General features: G+C 34.9%; 1 protein-coding gene across 2 annotated transcripts in view; it reads left to right on the top strand.

The window, feature by feature from the left end:
- Positions 1 to 336: 336 nt before the first annotated feature.
- MIPOL1 (mirror-image polydactyly 1) overlaps positions 337 to 19,691 on the top strand; it is a 171,032-nt gene continuing 151,677 nt past the window's right edge. The window contains exons 1-3 of one of the 2 annotated variants that reach the window (XM_026849994.1): positions 337 to 475; positions 9,477 to 9,611; positions 10,834 to 10,913. In XM_026849994.1, coding sequence (XP_026705795.1) covers positions 9,607 to 9,611; positions 10,834 to 10,913 — 85 coding nt within the window. In that variant the 5' untranslated portion in view covers positions 337 to 475; positions 9,477 to 9,606. The remainder of the gene's footprint in view (positions 476 to 9,476; positions 9,612 to 10,833; positions 10,914 to 19,691) is intronic. The other variant, XM_026849995.1, reaches the window with a different exon arrangement.

The following is a 19,691-nucleotide window of genomic DNA, read 5'->3' as shown; positions in this document are numbered from 1 at the left end:
TGGACTGTGAAATAGGAACCTATTTAGGATTTTTTCTAGTGCTATGATTAGGCACAGAAGCTATACTAGTGCACATACCTAACGTTGTCAGGTGCTTCTTCAGCATGAAAGGGAAGGTAAGACTCTGGAGTCTACAACTCTTGCAGCTTCACAATGGCCAGGAATGTCTTCAGAGTTGTTCTGAGTATTTGAACTGTTGTCTAGGTTTTTCCTTTTTTAATTTTGTGGTTTTGCTATAATTCTTTAGCTATACAGTCTTGAATTTATTTATTTATTTATTTATTTATTTATTTACTTACTTATTTATTTATCTATTTATTTATTTATTTAGTGATGCCAAGCAGTGCAATTTGTAGTGCCCAGAACATTGACAAACAACCCTCAGACTGTTCAGCATGATGATGTACAAGAGAAAACTGTCATCAAAATAAGCCTGGGTTTCAGAAGTGCTATGGAAGGATATTTCCTCCATCTAGTAAGTGGATTTAGAGCTCCTTTGCTCTGCCCAGGAATAACTGGTGTGGGGCCATGCTTCAGCTGCTGTCTCATATCTGCAATCTCACATTTCTTCTTTTCACCTCTGGTGTCAAGTGTTTTGGCAATGAAAACATTAATGTAGCTTGATGAATCAAGGAATAATGAAAGCAAGACACCAGAATTTATGATGAGGTTGCAGAAAAGAAGAGAACATCCATCTGTTTCTTTTTACAAAAAACTGACAAGAATAATCTTGCTGAAAGTGGCTAGATAATCCTAGGTCTTGAATTTTTCTAGGAATTTTTTTTTCCCATTTGTCTGTGTAGAAAGAATCTGATTTTAAGGCTCAGAACCCCTAATAAGAACTTTTTCTGTCAGTTCTGTAATCCTCAGCTTCTGTGAACCTCTTTGTAGTTTATGTTCTCAGAGGAATAATTTGTTAAAGCTTCTTCACTGTAAATTACTTCAGTGTTTTTGGCTGAATAATGTGCTTACTAAGTTCAAAATGACCTTTCTTCAAAACCCAGTAAAGAAATGTTTTTTAAAAAGTAAGTCTTTCCATCTTCTTTATTCCCTGTATGTCATCATTTATAATGATATACAAGATTGAGGAATGAGAATGATCTAGTGATTCGATTGCATATTTTTTTTAGAAAGTTGGACTATTTTGTTCCTTGAACAAGAACAGAAGTGGCAGTTCTTTCATTGTGGGCAATCTGGCAGTTCTGCCTGTGCTTAGAGTTGTCATGCCTGTCTCTTTGGAAGACCTTTTTTCTTTCATGTTTTCCATTGTTTACAAACAAACTTTAACATTTTAGATGGAGATTTTTATTTTTTTTTCCACAGTAAGCATTTCCTTCCTACTGGGTGAAGATGACTTTTTTTGGGTAAGTTTCAGGTGAGAGAAGGTTTTGGATATTTTTCAAACTAGGGTTAAAGGATAAATACATTATTTTCCCTGATGTAAACAAAAATATTGCAGCATTTTGATTGGGAAGCTGGTATGTGGTCATGTTTTGCATTGCTTTCTTAAAATTTGGCATGGAGGTTGATACATGTCAGAAATGTCTGTGATAATGTGACTGATGATCTTTAACTTTAGCTGATGATCTTCTTTAACTTTAGCTAATGCCTCTTTTTTCCCTTTTTTTTTCTTTTTTTGTTGTTTGTTTGTAGTTTCTCATTCCAGCTGCCCGCCACTGATTCAGAGTCAATGGCAACTCCCCTTTAATCTTGTACCTTCCTTTGGTGCAAGAACAGGAAGCAGTTCAACAACTCCATGGTGCTGAATGTTTGCAGGTTTAGCTTTTTGATTTTTAGCTTCCATTTACATTCTGGACATTCTCAACATACTTAATTTCACTGACTTGTGTCTGGTTCTCATTGAGTTCTGGACCACCTCAGAATATCTCATTCTTCTTTGATGCTCCAAGACCATTTCTGTCTGTAGCTCTTCAGGTTTCTTTGATATTGCAGTAAATTTCAGGGAAGCATCTGGATTAAGTTTCTAAAAACACTAGCCCGCTAATCATACCTAAATAAGCAACAGCACATGAGAGGGCATGTTATGTATCTTATGTGTTAAGTTGTAAAGCACACAGCCAATGCATAGGTGCTGAAAACACTGTGAAATGTTGTTAGAATATAACAAACATAGAATCATAGAATCGTTTAGGTTAGAAAAGACCTTTAAGATCGTCAGGTCCAACTGTAAACCTAACATTGCCAAGTCTACCACTAAACCATGTCCTTAAGTGCCACATCTACACGTTTTTTAAATACCTCCAGGGATGGTGACACTTCCCTCGGCGGCCTGTTCCAAGCCTTGATAACCCTTCCAGTGAAGAAATTTTTCCAAATAACCAATCTAAACCTCTCTGGTGCAACATGAGGCTGTTTCCTCTTGTCCAGTTGCTTGTTACTTGGGAGAAGAGACTAACATTCACCTCCCTACAACCTCCTTTCAGGTAGTGGTAGAGAGTGATAAGGTCTCCCCTAAGCCTCCTTTTCTCCAGGCTAAACACCCCCAGCTGCTTCTCATAGGACTTGTTCTCTAGACCCTTCACCAGGTTTGTTGGTCTTCTCTGGACACATCCCAAATGTGCCATTCCTCTGTAACTCCCTCCACTTCACTTACAAGGATGAAGTTACCTCATACTCTATGTACTGGATCTCATTGCTAGATTTAAACAAAATCAGAAGTTGAGGAGACACTATGTTTATTGAATCAAAATGTATGTCTGTGTTCACACCTGCACAACACTGTGTTCCAGTGCCCTTACTGCTGAGCAAGCATAGTTTAAGGAGCAGTTATACTTAAAGAATAGTTTTCTCTTCAGATAGTAATCTAAGAAAATGACAGCTTAGTTAATTCTCTTACAAAGAACTAATCTGGCTGATCTGGAGGCAGTGTTGTTTTATTTCTCTGCTCGTTTTAGCTTGTGAAATTTCAGGTGATATGATTCTCTTCAGCAGCTGGAGTGTACACCGTTGAAATTCAGTGGATAAATAATTTGAGGTAGAACCAGTGCACTGGATATGCTGGTTTATGACAGCAGTGGGGGTGCATTTGTGTTTTCATGGTGTGCAAAACAGTCTGACACAAATACATAACTAGTGTGGCTGTATTCCCCTGAGAGAGACTGATGGGCCCCTCTTGGTCCCTGTGCACAGGACTGGGTCTTGAAAGGTTGGCATGTTTGACAGGCCTCTGCATGTTCAGGGTTCATGATAGTTCTTGGTCAGGTTCCAATATCCACACTGTTTGTAGTCTTAATTTTTAGTGCATTTCCTGTCAGGAAAAATAGTGCTGTTTGAAGGTACTTTGAGAAATGTGAGTTGGCTGGATAAATTGAATTTCTCTACTTCCATGTGGTTTGTTGCCTCCTTTTCTTTGCTAAGTCTCTGTTCGATCTGTGGAGGCAGACAAACAATTAAATGCTTTTGGCAGGGGAAATATCATTACTTATTCTAGCGGTTTATGAATCTGGCACTGTTACCTCTTCTCATCTTTATGGGCATATAACGTTCTGTGACTTTATTTTTGCTTTTATGGTAGAATCTAAGCTAGCAACATTTCTGTGATAAAAGAAATTACGACTTGGTGATTTGGGAACCTCAAGATATTGCATATACTGTACAATGAATTTTGCGAACATAAGCACTGTAGACTCAAATGTTTCTTGAATCATTTACGTAGGTAGTTTTGAAGTCTGTAGTCACAGTGACTTTTTCTTAAATTTGGGAGGGAGACGTGTTTTGTGGGTCTTGAGGCAAATACTTTCAGAAAAGCAGGTGAAATATCTGTATCAGTGGTCCAGTTTTGGTTTACTGAAGGATGGTGGACAAACCAGCATTTGACCTAATGTCATATCATCTAGTCGTGTAGCAAACTGGAAAAAATGGGGTGCTGGAGACCAGTAGTGCTCAAAATGTTGTGCTTATGCTGCAATTGCACCATTTCCTCGCAGTTGGCATTCTGCCTGTCTGCCACATCGGTCATCTTTGGTTGTGCCTCACTGCTGGGTTTGGAGTTTTTTTTTCTCTGCTCTACTGTTCTACCCTGTAAAGCAGAAAGCAACCCAGAATTTAATGTATTGTAGGAATGCTAGTTTTGGTGCATTTGTTTTATTGCAGTCCTTAGAATAACAAAATAGGTAGGCAGGAAATGACCTGTGAATATTAACCAGTTCACACCTCTGCTCAGAACAGGGCCATCTCCAAAGTTAGATCAGGTTGCTGTAACCAGGTGAGTTTTGCACATCTCCAGAAATTGAGATTCTGTAACCTCTCTGAGCAACTTATTCCAGTGACCTTCCTCACTGTGAAAAATCTCTTACCCATAACTCCCAGAGTTTTCTTTGTTACAACTTGTCTCCAGAAGAATCCATCTGTCCTCTCTATATTTGCTCACAAAGCAGCGAAAAACACATAAAATCCCTTTAGCCTTCTCTCCTTAAAACCAAGTAACTCAACTCTAGTGAATTCCTCATAAGTCATGTGCTACAGACCCCTAATCATCTTGATTGCTTTCTGCTGGACTTGTTTCAGGATATCCATAAGAGGATCGGACTGGATACAGCACTTCAGATGTGGTCTCACAAGTGCCAGAGGGGATTAATCACTTCCCTTTGTCTGCTGGCTATGATCCTGTCAACAGTGTGTAATATGCAGGTAGCCCTCACTGCCATGTAGTCTTGATTCTACTAAAAAATTCTATTAAATATTCTTTTGGCTCCAGAAAGTTTAAAATATATGTATTTTTCCTTAAAGGGTGTGGAAATCACAGTCTGGTTGCAAACTGTTTAGAAATGGAGATCTGGCTGCATATGTGATTATGTAATAATTGAGTTATAAGACCAGTGAAGTGTTCACAACAAAGATGAAGGATGACTAAATGATATATGGAAGTTGCAACTGCAAATGTCTCATCTTTTTAGGCCAAGACTCAGTACAGTAGAAAAGCCAGGGGTTATTACATGACTCTGCCCTCTAGGAAAATGTTTTTATCAAGCTTCCAGATAATGTAGTTACTTCTATAAATCAAAATCTTGAAGTCTTTATAGCAGTGCAGGAGTTTTAAGTTTGAAGTACTACTTAACACATTCATCCACTTATGGGTTAATCCACTTGCCTATGTTTTATATTCTTTTAAAAATAATATTTTGCATGAACTACTTGTATTTAAAAGCATATAAAAGTAATAGAATGCATAGAATAAGTACTTCTGTAATCAAATATCCAAGTATGTTTTCTTTCACAGCTTTCAAATATCTAACAGATAGGTGTTATTCCACATTTGACAAATATTTAAAGTGGCTATGTTAGTTATAATTTGACTAGTATTTTTATAACTACCCAAAGCTAATTTTAACTTGGTTTGGGTTGTCTTAGATTTCTGATTTGCCATAGATTCTTAAGGTAGAGAGGAAATGTGACTCTTTTGTGGAGGAGTGTGTCATTGCATCAGAACTTGGCATCCATCTGTGCTAAGAAAACTGTTTATTCCCTAGGGAAATGCTTCAAGAAGTTAACTGGTTTTTATGGAGTATACCTTCCTAAATTAAGTTTTTTAGTTTAGCTTGCCCTGCGGCAAAACGTTTCAGGATATTTTAGGAGATCCTGGTAATCTAATTAATCTTATGAAAATAGTGCTAAAATTCTTTCTTTATATCCCCATCCATAAAGAATATGGCATTCCCCTCCCTTGTATAGCTCCATCCCTACACTGTCCGTGGCAACTGTCAGCTGCATCATTAGGGCACAAAGACTGGCTTGGCCCTGTTCCAAGGGGTGGTAGGAACTGGTCTCTTGTTCCACCGGAGCAGGGCAGGCAGAGTAGCCCTCCTTGTAGAAAAACTCTCCCAATACCTGAGGACATTTTGTGGAGAAGAGGTAAATTCAGTTGACACCAGAAAATGTTTGCTTCCTGTCGCAGCAGCAAAGGCCATGATTCAGTAGTTGTCGTCAAAATCTGTCAAGGCAGACCAAGGACCAGGCGTTTTCAGTCATCGGGACTCCATATGGAAGTCTCTCAACAGCCTTTTGGTTTCTGGGGAGGGGGAGTCAAGAAGATAGACTTCCTGATCTCCTGCCCAGGGAGGGCAGGCTGTCGCTAATCTAAATGCCTTGGGTCAATATCACTGTTCAGATGGTTGAAAGCTGGTGTTATTGTGGGGTGCTTCCTTGTATATTCTGCAGACGCTCCAGAGGTTTTTTTCCTCTGAAAGTGGAAATACCACCACATCTGTAATAAAAGCTATTCAGAACTGCACAAGTAAATCACCATATGCTTCCTACTTTGCAGGTGTATGTTGGTTTTATATACTTGGTTTTATTCAGTTTCTGTTAAGTGTTTGTCTTGATGAGTAATTAGAACCGGGATTGGAATGCCATCCTTTTAAATAAGACATTATTTTGTTTAGTTGGGGTTTTTTGTTTGTTTGGTTGTTTTTTTCTCCTGAAATCCATTCATATTTCAAGGTACTGGAAGGCAAAATATTTTGATGGCCATCTTTGCAGAATATATACCTGACTGAATGAAGAAGCAGTAATTCTAATAGTTGACACTATATTAAAAAAAAAAAAAAGTGAAGACAGCGCAGTGAGCTTAGTTTTTCTTTTTTTTTTCTGTCACAGATGTAAATAATTAAAACATGTAAGTGTGAAAAGAAGTTGACAGTTTGAAACTGCATCAGTCTTGTAGGGTAGTGTTCAAATTTTCTGTGTGCTTCAATTTGACATTCTTTAGAAAAAGGTTGGTTTTGCTGAAGTATAAACCAATTAAAAGTTAATGCTGTTTTTCACTGGGCACCCATGCTAAACTAGAATGTTCATGTATTTCACATGTATGCTTATGTAATTAAGCATCCACTAATTTATTTCTATTTGGGAAATACTTCTGTGAATCAGCACTCCATATATAAAGAGTTAAGATCATATCATCTGTTGTTTAAGGTAAGGATAAGGACATTATTATTATTATTATTATCATTTTATAATAGATTCTTAATCCTTTGTTCTGTGAAGTGTTGATGTTTTCATTAGAGTTAAAATATGTTTCATGTTTACAGAAAGTCTGAAATCTCAATATGTGGTCCTATCAGTTTTAATTATTTGAATCATTAGAACATCTAATTTTTTGCTTAAGGGTACATGAATGTACTATTGAATCTGTTTTTTAAGGTTTTTTCGAGTTTAATGTCTGAATCCAAATTCATAAAGAGTTGGAAAAATGAGATGTCTGAGCTATAGGATTCACAGGGATTTTATATGAAGCCTATTTAATCAGGATAACACTGTTATTAATATTCATAAAGTCAGCTGGAACACAAATGACAGACTATGGAGGCTAAAATTTTTTACTTGTGAATTTATTAAAAGCAGCTTAAAAAATTAATGGAATTTAAGTAAAGTTGACGAAAATGAAAATCTTATGTTAGCAGAAAAAAATCTTTATTAGAACTTTCTCTAAGACCATCTTGCATTGATATCTTTGACAGATTTCATTGGTACTTAAAGAAGAAGAATGCATGAATGGTCATTTAAAAGGATTTAAACACATTGGCACATTAATTTTTACATGAATAATAAGTAGTTTCCAAAAGCAATTAACTTACAGTGTACAAGATTTGAATAGAAAAATAGGACTGTGACATCAAAGGGCAAAGCAAATGTGCTGTACATTTTAAACTTTTAATATTATGACTTCTTAAAATAATTTCTTTCATTTCCATGGTAGATAAAGTAACAGTGAAGGTATTTATGTACATCTCAGGTTTGTTCTGAAATACACTAAGATCTGGAACAAAGAAATATTTTGATACCAAAGTGCTATTGGTAAAGAACAATTTCAGGCTTTTACAGTGATCAAGTGCTTTTGAATCAAGCTTTCTTACAGTCAGTTTCTCTGTGGATCATAGTCATATACTGACCACAGCATATGATTTTCTCCTATGCCGCTATATGCAGCACTGGGAAGCATTTGTTATTTCTGTAGAGGGCAAAACAGGTAGATCTGGACTTTCTTCCATTAGTAGGAAGATGCTAGTTAATTTATATTCATATTTGTAGGCAGTTTTGTACTTAAATATTTAGTGTGAATTTTTTGTGACTACTGTATATTATATTCAACAGATAAGGACTTTTTTTTTTTTAGCTTTCTTCACATGATGTTCACGTAGTAGTCTTAATAGTAACGCAGGTTGAATAAACAGATAGTCAATAAGAAAATTAGCTCTAGATTTAAAATTAACTCTAGATTTTGGATTAGAGTTTCATTTTGTATTTTCAGTTTTGTCTCTATCTACCAGTATATTTTAATCTCCAGCTTTAATTTATTTTGTTAATTAGACAGATTGTTTATTAACAGATTGTCTTCAAAAGGAAGAAAAGAAAAGCTTTAAAATAATTGTATTTAATTTTTCTGATGATTCGTTCTGGGTAAATCTTTATGGCTGGCTTCTGATTGTTTTTGAGGTGGTGCAGTTTGGCACTGTCTGAATAATGATGGCTCAGTAAGTTTTGGTTCTAAAATTACATTATGTTCGAAGTACCTACTGGAAAGGTACATCTTGAATGATATTTAAGTGTTGTGCATAAGTTAGATACCTATTGCAGTACTTGTGTTCAGAACAACAATTTTCCATACTTAGTGTATGGAATGTTTTGTTTTATTTATTAACATTTTTGTTTCTAGTAATAGGGAAAGTATACTGGAAACCTTGGGGAGCCTCAAAAGATCTTTCTGTTTGACTTAGATCGATAGGTTGCCTTAATCTGATATCCACAATGTTTTTATTTTCTGTAAGTGTAAACCAGAAAATTCCTATTGATTAGCAGAACATATTTCACCTGTGAAGACGAAGTCTGTAAAATGAGCCTCTTGACTCGTCTCCAATTATTCCTGTGCCATAGTCTATTATTTCCAGGAGAGGGCAGCATTTTCCTACATCAGGTACATGAAGGCACATGCCCTGCTTAGACTGTCAATGTTTCTTGTAATTACTCCCAGTATATTTGTTGCTTGCTTATGAATTAACTTGCATTTATGGAACTAAATCATTCCAATCATTTAATTACACCTGAGGAGCTGAACTATAATTGCTTGCTTCCAACTAGGATCTGATATGGCTTGAGCAGTATTAATTTGGTGTTTACTTTTCTGAGTGCTAAAAGCATTAAAATGATTGTGCAATGGGATTACATTTTACTAATTGCTGGCATTCATTAGCTGGGTAAATGGCGAGGAAGAATGACTGTATATTGTGGAGGGATAAAATTATGGTTTTAAATAGTATATTACTAGGCACATTAAGGCCCTAAGACATGTTTTAAAATACTCCAGAGGTTATTAAATACCGTATTTTCTTCATGTCTTGCTATATGAATCTCTTATTAAAATACTGCAGTTATTATGAACCTTTTTGTGCAATATGTAGGGAAATGGCTTCATTGACAGAAACCTATTTCTTGATATTAATAACCTTCTATATTTTCAGCTAATCCAAAAGTAAATGAGGAACTTAGGAAAAGATTTCCAACTCCAAATCAACACAGTTACATGGAATTGAAAAAGAATCGTACAGCTTCATTTGAGGGATTCTTTTAAGGATCTCAGTGTTCTGCAATATGAGGTGAAGTTTTTATTTTTTGTTAAGACCTAAGCACATCAAATCTTATACACATTTTTTATCATGCACATTTATAGTTAAAAACAAATCTGAGCTAAATGTGTTTTTCTTGAATGCTTAATGTAAATGTTAGTATTGAATCTCATGTCTATACAATTATTATACTTTTTTTATAATCTCAGAGATAAAAATAAAAACATCTGCTTTTGATGCTGTATAGGAAAATAATTTCTTCTGATGCTTTATTAGTTAGAAGATATGTCTTGATATAATATACTTGAATTTTAAAAGTGTACTTGATTTTTTTAAATTTTCATTTTAACTCTTACATTTATCAGCACAATGACAATGCTCTGAGTTTTTTCATGATCCAGCTACTGCCTTGTCAAAGCACAACTACATAGTTTAAGATGAAAAATTGTCCTTTGTACAATATATTTTAAGAGGTGCTTGAGTAAGTAATAAAATTTGTGATAAGCTTACTATATTAGTAAGATTACAAATTTATTGAGATTTTCTTGAGATATAGAATATAGTTGAATTTTTAACGTATAAGAGAACTTATATTTTTACACTCAGAATGTTACCTGATAAGCATAACATTTTACTCTAGGTCTTGAGTATTGAGGGATTTTGTTTGATGATCTTTGATGATATGAAATACTGCAACTGTTTAATTAAATCTATAGTCTGAAGCAATATGTATGCAAATATTAGGATGGATTATTTAGCTGTTTAAAAAAACCTGCAAATTCAAAATTGGAGTGTTCATGGGCCATTTTACCTGTATTTTATCCAGGAAATTAAAGGAGGAGAAAGAATGTTGCAAAGTGAAGCACATACCACCATCTGGAGTAATTACCGAAGTGTGCAGTCTCATTGCCTCTAGTGGGACCACTCAGTGTGATTTGTGCTGTGCTCGGTAGCATGTACTTCCAAGACCAGACTCTAGAACAAGAAGACAAACTAATGAATTTTTCAGCAAAGGAGTTAGGTACAACAGAAAGCTGAACCGAACCATTATAAAAATTAGATATGCGAAGAAAAAATATTTTACTGAGAAATATAATTTAGCTGATTGTTAGAGTACACAGACTTTTTTTGTCCTGTTTTAAATATTTTTACATCATTTGTCTTCTAAATTTTCTGTCAAATGAAGGCAAAGTATAGGTGTATTGGTATATATTGTATCAAGTTTATTTATCTAAAGTTTGCTTTATTTTAGCTCTGAAATCTTCAAGCAAAAACTGGACTCAGTGCCAGATCAAACAAGTTCAGAAGAACAAATGGAGAACTGGTCAAAAGGTAAAGACTTTTAAGATATTAATAAGGAACCTCAGGTGTTGTACCAGTACTAGGCAGTGACTGGAATGTATTTATTCTTGCCGATATCTGACTGACTTTGGAAGAAAAAAAAAAAAAAAAAAAGAACCACAACCACATACTTCCTCTTAAAAGTATTTGGGGTAGTAGGAGAGCAGCTACAGGAATGTAAATCATCAGCTTTATTTTTATTTTCCAGATTAATGAAAATAGTTTTTGTATAACTTTCAGAAGTCTTATTTCAATTCTTAGTTTATACATTTCACTTCACTTTCCAAACTTTTTTTTCTTAATGGGTTGACAGCAAATCTGAAGTATGTCTTAAAGTAACTTTCTTGGCTATTCATGCCTGGCTACAATATGATTAAGCCATCTACTAATATTAACAAGTTTCTCAGTATTGCCTCCACTGGATATAGACAGTAAGGTAGGATTGGAAGTAAAGGGGGCCTTGGTTAACTTGGAACTTCCATAGTTCATGGAGTTTTCATCTCCATCAGGATGGAAGGATCTTTTTGTATTTGGATGACCAAAATTTTGTTCTCAGATATATTCATCTATACTTGATGGCAGAAACTTTTTAAAAAAAAAAAAAAAAAAGAAAAAGAAAAAAAAAAGAAGAGCACTGAGGCACTGAGTTTGAAACTGAGGCACTGAGTTCGAAAGCACATTATGTGACTGACTTTCAAAAGAGAATTGTCAAAGTGGCTTGTGGCTAGATAATACTGTGTAGATTGAAGAAAAGGAGAGACCTGGGAAGGAGGCCTTCAGTACACCACAAAAGGGTTCCAGTAAGTGGCTAAGTGTAGGTTAAAAAAAAGTAGATGTGTGAACATCAAAGGTGCCTCCTATATCAGAGCCTGATAGTATCTCATACAGTTCCTTTTTTTGAATTTCATACTATATATTCTTTCTAAAAGATAATGTCTAGTTTCTCATGAACAGTCTGTTGTTTAGAAGAAAGAAGAAATGATCACATCTTGGAGATGATTAATTTCTTACGTATGTAAAATAATTTGTATCAGTATTATTGTGTAAAATAAACTACTTGTAGACCCCTTCTAATTCATGGAATTCTGAGCTATTACTGAGTGAAGTTAAAAATGTTTTTGAATCATATACTCTGAAAACGAAAATAGTCATGGTGGAGTAACTTAGTGGAGATTGTATTCTGAGAATTTATACTTTAAATGTGTAATGGCTTAATCAGATTTAGTATTTTTAGACCTTTAGGGGTCAGCATACCCTAAGAATGGTTCAAAAGGTTAACTTTTCCAAAGTAGGCAAGTGAATACAATAAACTGATCCTCTGTGAAATATTTTCTGTCTAATTGCAAGAAATGGCATTCTGTTGCTGCTCACCGATACTTTAAAAATTGAGTAGTTAGTTTCATGTGTATTATTTTTCTGATGCATTAAGTTAATATTTTGTGCTGTTTAGAAAGCTGTTTCTTCCAAGCTAACACTTATGTATTACTGTATCCGATAGAATTTATATAGACAAAAGTAAAATTGATACACTTTTGTTTAGATCAGTCATTAATAAGTCACATAATTCTTTATGCTTTTACTCCTAGTTAAAAAAAAAAGGGATTATAGGTAAGTCTCATGTCATCATACTTGTTTGGATGGGGAAATTTTGTTTAAAAAAATTTATTTGGGTATTAACAATTAAATTTCCTTATCATAAAGATGATAGATAAATTACAGCAACATAATATTCGATATGTACCCTTGGTAGACATTCTGGTGCATTTTTTCACTGAATTACTAGATCAAAGCAACTTTTAATCTGTTTAAATGTCTGTGAAGTGTGTACCATTCTGTGTTCTGCTTGTTTTGTCATCTGTGGTATCTTTCCTCTTTGCAGCTGGTACTGTACTGTATCTAGTTGTTCCTTGCTTGTAACTTGGAAGTTTAAAAGCTGGTTTTTGAATAACCCTATAATGATTTATTCTTTTTTTTTTTAATAACATACTGAAATGTTGGATTAAATTATTTGTCAAAAAATAAGTACAGTAAAGCATGTCTGAGACAAAATTCAGCTGACTAAATGAAAATCCTATCAAGCAATGAGAATTTTAAAAAAACAGCAAAAAATGTTAGGTACAGAGAAGTTATAGGTTTATGGTGGCTATGTGGGATAATATGTAACCTGTTAATAGATGTTATAAACTAAAATACTTGAAAGAAAGGTAGTGTTTAAGAAGAGTATATCTGAAGTGTTTGATAGCTGAGATTTTCTTTTTAACTTTCCATGTTGTTTGGAGTATAATATGCCTGTGTGGATTGAAAACATTCGTCTGTCTCTTCTGGTATATTAGGAAGAGTTAAAAAACAGTTTATATGCAAGGCTTATTCTTTTGACTTTGTGTCTAATTTAAATGTACCATTTATCTCCACAGCACCTAGTTTTTAATAGGAGGATAGTGACTTACTTTAATTTCTCTGTAAGAATACTTGAGAGAATGTATCGGGACCATTGGCAGCAGGCCAGTGAATACTGTGTAATTTCCAAAAGAAAAATATTCAGGATCCAAGCAAGAAAGCCTAGGATGGTAGTCCATTATAAAAATAAACTTATACTGGCAAATAGGTGCATATCTTTGCATTGCAGTGACTGGGAGGGAGTGGGGAAGAACATTGCTCCTGGGTGGAGTTGGTGCTTTAGCAGGGTTTACATGCATGATGAAAACTGCACAAATGTTAATACTGTGGAAACACAAGAGGGAACCTGAAAGTGGTGCTTTTCATACTTACATATGCCTTCAGGACTCAATGCGTCAATTTTCCAAAGAGTTAGCAGGATAGGAAAGTGGTGAATGTGCAAATACTGGAGTTAAATTTGTGTCTCATTTGACTCATATCATGTAGTCTGTTTGAATGGGTGCAGTTATACTTGTTCTGTATTATAGTCTTTCACTATAATAATGTTTTTGCTTGTGTCATATTTCTGAGCATCTACAATTCTTAAGGACAGGGCAAAAAATAGGTGAAGTCTTAGAATATCGAGTACTGTTTGATCTGTCTTGACAACAAAAGGTAATAGATTGATTATTTTTAATGACATGGTTTGCTTTGTTAAAAGGTTTTATATTTTTCAAGCATAGAAATAAATAAATATATTTTTCTAAACCACTACTTAAAGCACATCATGAAAGGTAAATCAATGAACCAATTTCACTTGTAAGAATTTGATGTCAACTCTTAGTTATGATCCATATAGACACTTTCACTGTAACTTGTTATCCTTCAAAAGGATGTTTGTGCTGCTTATAAAAATACTTTTTAAATTGCGTGTCTGGAAGCTGTAGTTTACAGGAGACTCTGGCTTTAAAGAGTCTTTAAAGAGATGTGATAATGTAGATTGGAACAGAACTTCAGAATCAGCTTGTGCAGGGAAATTTGAAAAGTAAGTGTTTTATGTGGTGGTGAGCTGTTGATTTCTAGTCTTGTTCCCTTAATGAAAAATAGAGGAGCAAAACAGATATGCAAACCTAGTTAACAAGTTATATATATATATAGCTGCTCAGACACACATGCAAGAGGTAAGCATATGCATAGACAATTGTCTTAATTGCATTGAGTGTTTGTGCCTATATTGGTCTTGCGTGAATGCATGGTGCTTAATGTTAAGAATCTGGCCATAGCTTTCTTTGTATCATATGGTCATGATGTGTATATGCCAGTGTATTGCTTACAAATACATTTTTTAGATCTTTTGCTGTGTGGTGAAAAATATCCAGGAAATAAAACTACTCTAGAAATATTTTTTCATTATTTCCTCCCGTTTATAAGGGAATGTATTTATAAGGCAATGTACAGTCATATGCAGAAGTTAAGTAAAATGAATCATATTTTTTTTGGTACCTTCCTGGAAATGAAACTCTATTCTTAACCATCTATTTGTAGACTTATTAGAAGTAATAAGTTTTTCTACTTGTGTAATGATTTTAATGTACTTTTTTTGTGGGTTTGGTTTTGTAATAGCAATTAGAAGGACTTTTGGTCTGGAATTACTGTTATGTGACTTCAACACACACACGCTAACAAACATACACACTAACGTGAAGGGGTAAAGAAAGCTTTGAGAGTATTGTGGTTTTGTAAAGATTTTTCATCTGATGCTCTACTTGGGTCAAAAAGCAACTAATTGTAAAAGTGCTGCTTCCCCTTTCTCCAGAATACACCCGTTACATCTGTAAACACTCTGAAGTAAATCTGAAGCTCTTCTTTCAAGGCTGTAGTAGAGGAAGAATAAACCATGCTTGTCTTATTGAAGTTTGTTTCTTTTTTTACATGCCTCAACAGGAGATACTGTGAGCCTGTTCTTCCTCTTCTTCTCTCTTTTAGCAATAAGGAGTGCTGTTTACCTGGGATGGAAAGATGACCTGGATATTGCATGGGGGTGTATGCAGAAGAATCTGCATGATATTCAAAGAGGCAGAGTCCTCTTCATGCACGTGGCTCAATTGTTTAGTGTCTACCGTGTGTTCTGTGCTTTCTGAATCAAACTTGCTGTGTGCTAGCTGTCAAAGATCCCCTTGCAAAGTAGCGAGGGTAGTTTCAGGTTTCTCTGCACAGTGTAGGAGGCAGAAGAGAGGTTGAGAAGATGATCTTGCATGAGTCAAACAGGAAGAGTGGCTAGTAACTGTTGAGCAACACAAAGTATGGAAGACAAAGAAAACATCTTGCAATGGAAAAAGAGGGAATAGCATGCATGACATAGAAGACAAAAATGAGCTAATGATAACTGAAACCATCAAATACTGGCTGGTCTTTCTTGTAAATATAATCACCCTTTCTTGTGTATAAGTTTTCATCTCCTTTTTCTATCCCATTTATTTCCTTGTACATTTTAAACGGTTAAATACAGTGCATTTCTAGCCAGCTGCATGTAGAAATACTCCTCATCAGAAGCACAATTAAGTATCTAGTATCTGCCCGACTCACTGGAGTGTGTGAATATGATTTTGTTAGACCCTTTACAGTACACTGAAAATGCATAGTACCTTCTATGCACTGAGTACTTTCAAGCATTAAAGAAGGGGAGAATGCACACCTTGAAGTATTGCACTTTGAATCGCTTAAGTGTTTAAAGTATGAGTGCAGCTAACTTGAGAATGTCTTGAAATGGGCTTCAGGGAGAGCAGTGCTTACTACCACAGTAATTTTTATGTAGTGCTTCAGAAGGAGATTTAGAAGACCTAGCACAAGTGCAAGAGGAATGTGGTTATTTTATTCTTCAGAAACCTTCATTGATTCTATTTTAATAACAACTAGAATGAAGCTTAAGTTCAGAGGAAAGACATAATAATAAAAAATATTTTAAAAATTATTCTCCAGGGAGTACATTGGAGACTCTTATCTGAGAATTCACCTGCATCTTTAGTAGACCATTTACTTGGAGTAAAGGGTGTGTGGGCAAGGGTGTGTCTTGCTGCACTTTATAAGTGACCTTTCTTTTATGTTAGACACTTAAAATGACAATGTTTTTCTTCACTTCTAAAGCTGTAGTTTTCTGTGATTTTGTTTAAAACTCTAATTCATCAAAGCCTTAGTTGGTTGTTTGCGGTAGGGGAGGTTGAGTACATTTGGATAACAAAATTTTCACTATAATTAATGGGCATCAGGAAACATGACCCTGCCTAGATAAAAGGGAGTTCTGGATCATTAAGATTTAGATAATAGAAGGGGTTATATGTGAAAAGCAATTGTCTGGTATGACAATAGCAAAAGAAAAATTGGGTGGGAGGGTTTACTTTGTTTCTAGCTGGTTTAGAAAACATAAACACAGCATGCTTAGTAAAACTCTAGCAGACACTATGTTTGGAAATTATGTAATAACTCCATATAGGCTGTAATGATATCCTGAAACCCTGTATTTAAACTAACCTGAATTACAATGAGAGATAAACAGAATATTTACCCATCCCTTATGAGCTGCTGCTGATATGTAAATTTATTCTTCTACTTTGCACAAATATACTTTTGAGCTACTGCTTAAACACTTCAAGGTCCTTAGCCAAACAGTTTTAATGATGCCTCCAATATTATGAAAGTGTGACATTTGATGAATGCCTTGTATAGTTGTGATATCGGGGAAAGTGTAAACAAAAAACGCACATCAAGTCATCGTGCAACACCTAGATAATTTATAATTTTACTGTTTATATCCATCTTGACATTTTTTATCTGCCAGAGGCAGGTTTCATTTGGAATCTTAATCTGAGATTTATTTGGTGGATCTGGAAATCATAGCTAGAGTTCCCACAGGAAATGGTCCATCTACCAACAGATTAAATGGCAGTCCTGCAGTTGTTAAGGGAGCTCTGCATTTAACACACATGCATACTCATTCAGTCAGCACTGTGGAGAAAAATTAAAGTAGTAACCCAGGTTTAGGAACAATGTAGCTAAAAAGTCCCATATTTGCTGAATGACAAAGGGTTATATAGCAGCATTTCATTTTATTATTCGTGCTTGAATTTCTTGTTTGCTTTGTTGAGTCTGCTGACGAATACTAATAAATGCCTGCAACAATCCAGACGAGAGATGCCTGGCAACAAAGCTATGCGGTGGACCTCCCTGATCTTCTCCAGTTCACAACCTGACCTTTTGAAAAATTGGCTGGGCTAAGCTGCAGAATTTGGGTGTAATGGTTATTGTTAACTCCAGCTTTAGGATTTATTAATTTGTGTGATCAAGACTTACCTATACTTCAAAGTTTCAAAAGACCAAACACAATCATCCATCCATTAGAACTGACATTGTGTTTCAGTGAATCCCACTTAGTATCTGCCTAGAGATTCTGCTGTTTTGATGCATTCAGAATATAAAAATTCTTTTCAAGTGTGAGACCAATCCAACAAAAATCTGGTGTCTTCTCAGAGACTAATATTTTAAAATAACAGTATGTTAATGAATTGCAAACGGAGAGTGGAATGCCAAAGGAAATGTCTGGTATTTACACATTAATAAATGCATCACGATTAACTGCGGTGAATACCAAAATAATGATTGGCTGCCTATTTAAAGACTTAGAAGTGGTTTTCTATTTTAAATATTCACCAGTTTGTACACAATTGCTGTTTAGATGCAAAATAGAAGGGCAAAAGACTTAGTGAGAAACAGGCGAGGAAAACATCATTACTAAAATAACCAGAATCCTCAGAGAATTGTAAAAAATTGCCTTTGCCAGAATAACTCCAACTGTTCTTAATCTCCTTCTCAATTTATTTCTTTATGAAGGGTGTTGCCAGGGTTCCACACAAGTACAGGTGAATAAAGAAGCATTCAAAGTAAAACAGATGTCCCCACACTTAAAACACATAATGAATTCACTGTTCTCTTTAGATTACTTTAAGGAATAAAAAAAATGAACCATTAAACTTCTGAGTTTTGTCTGTATTTTAGCAGACAAAATATTTTCAATCCTCTTTTTCTGTGTGTGTATCTGTCATGGGATACAGAACAAACTAAGATATTAATACAAAAATATAACTTAGGTTATTCTTGTTTTATTTGCAGAGTTTGCTCAATAAAGTTACAATAAGAATATGTTGTTCTCTTTCATCATGATTTTGGACAGCTTAACTTGAATTGTATTTTTCTATTAACCTGTCTGACTTCTAAAACAGTTTTAATTGTTTGGAAGTTCTCTGTATTAGAATGATAGTCAATGTAAAAAAAAATTTAAAAAAGGTATTTCATTTCTTCTGCCTACTGTTGAAATTACAGGAAGCTTGTATATACTGTACACTGCTTGTCTGACTTCTAATGTATAGATACAGTAGTTTGTCATGTGAAGGAAAATTATCATGATAAAGAAGTGTGAAAGGATACCAGTTTAGTTATTTGAAATTTCTCTTAATTTTTTTATTGTGTAAATGTTACTTAATGATTCATAAGTAAAAATGGTATTTTTTTTCTTGAAATCCAACTGAAACGAGTTGTTAAAGCCTCTGTGACAGAAGAGAGAATGTGAGGTCTCTAAGGAGGAGACACGAGCCAGGGCAGCCACCAGTGAGGGTAGCACAGGCTCCAAGATACAGCCTTGGACTTCTGCAGTTTTACTTCTGCCATGGCTTCCTTAATGACCTTGATCCAGTTACTTCGTTACTGGGTGCCTCAATCTTGATGACTTTAAAATGGCTATTACAGTACTTATGCATCCCTTATATCTGTGAAAGTTTCCAGAAAACATTGTTTTCAAAGCTTATTTCAGTGAACCTCTGTGATTTGTTTCTTAAAATAAGAGTAGATATCCTATCTCAGTGTAAAATCCAGGACCTTTCTGAGTAAGAGTTACTTAAAAGTAAGTTGATAGTCCTCATTCTTCTGAGTTGACCTATGCTGCTCTTAGCAGGGCCCACAGTTATGTATCATTGGGGCACTGGACGTACAGTACATCTGTGTGGTGATTTCCTGTTCATTACTGCCAAGGCTTTGGCTGGTTATATGTGGCATTTTGGCTGGTCACAGCACTGAAGTAAAAAGAATTAACTTGGTATTAAAAACATACTCTGAGCTCAGTCTTTACTTGTTACCAGGTTCATGTGACTGCCATTCTGCTGTGCTACAGAAGTGAGAGATTTAATGAGATCTTAAGAGTCCTTCTGAATAATCATTACAATTTGCCCAGTTCTCTTTAAATGTTAGAAGAAGCATGTCATGAAGGGACAACCATTTGCTGTTAATTGCAGGTTATTGGTTCTCAGTATACTATACTGCACTGAAGGAGCCTAAATAATTGCTAAT

This window comes from Athene cunicularia (assembly GCF_003259725.1).
Source record: "Athene cunicularia isolate RWA chromosome 5 unlocalized genomic scaffold, athCun1 chr5_part1, whole genome shotgun sequence".
Taxonomy (NCBI): domain Eukaryota; kingdom Metazoa; phylum Chordata; class Aves; order Strigiformes; family Strigidae; genus Athene; species Athene cunicularia.
Note: the sequence above shows the minus strand (reverse complement) of the source record. Positions and strands in the feature narration are given on the sequence as shown.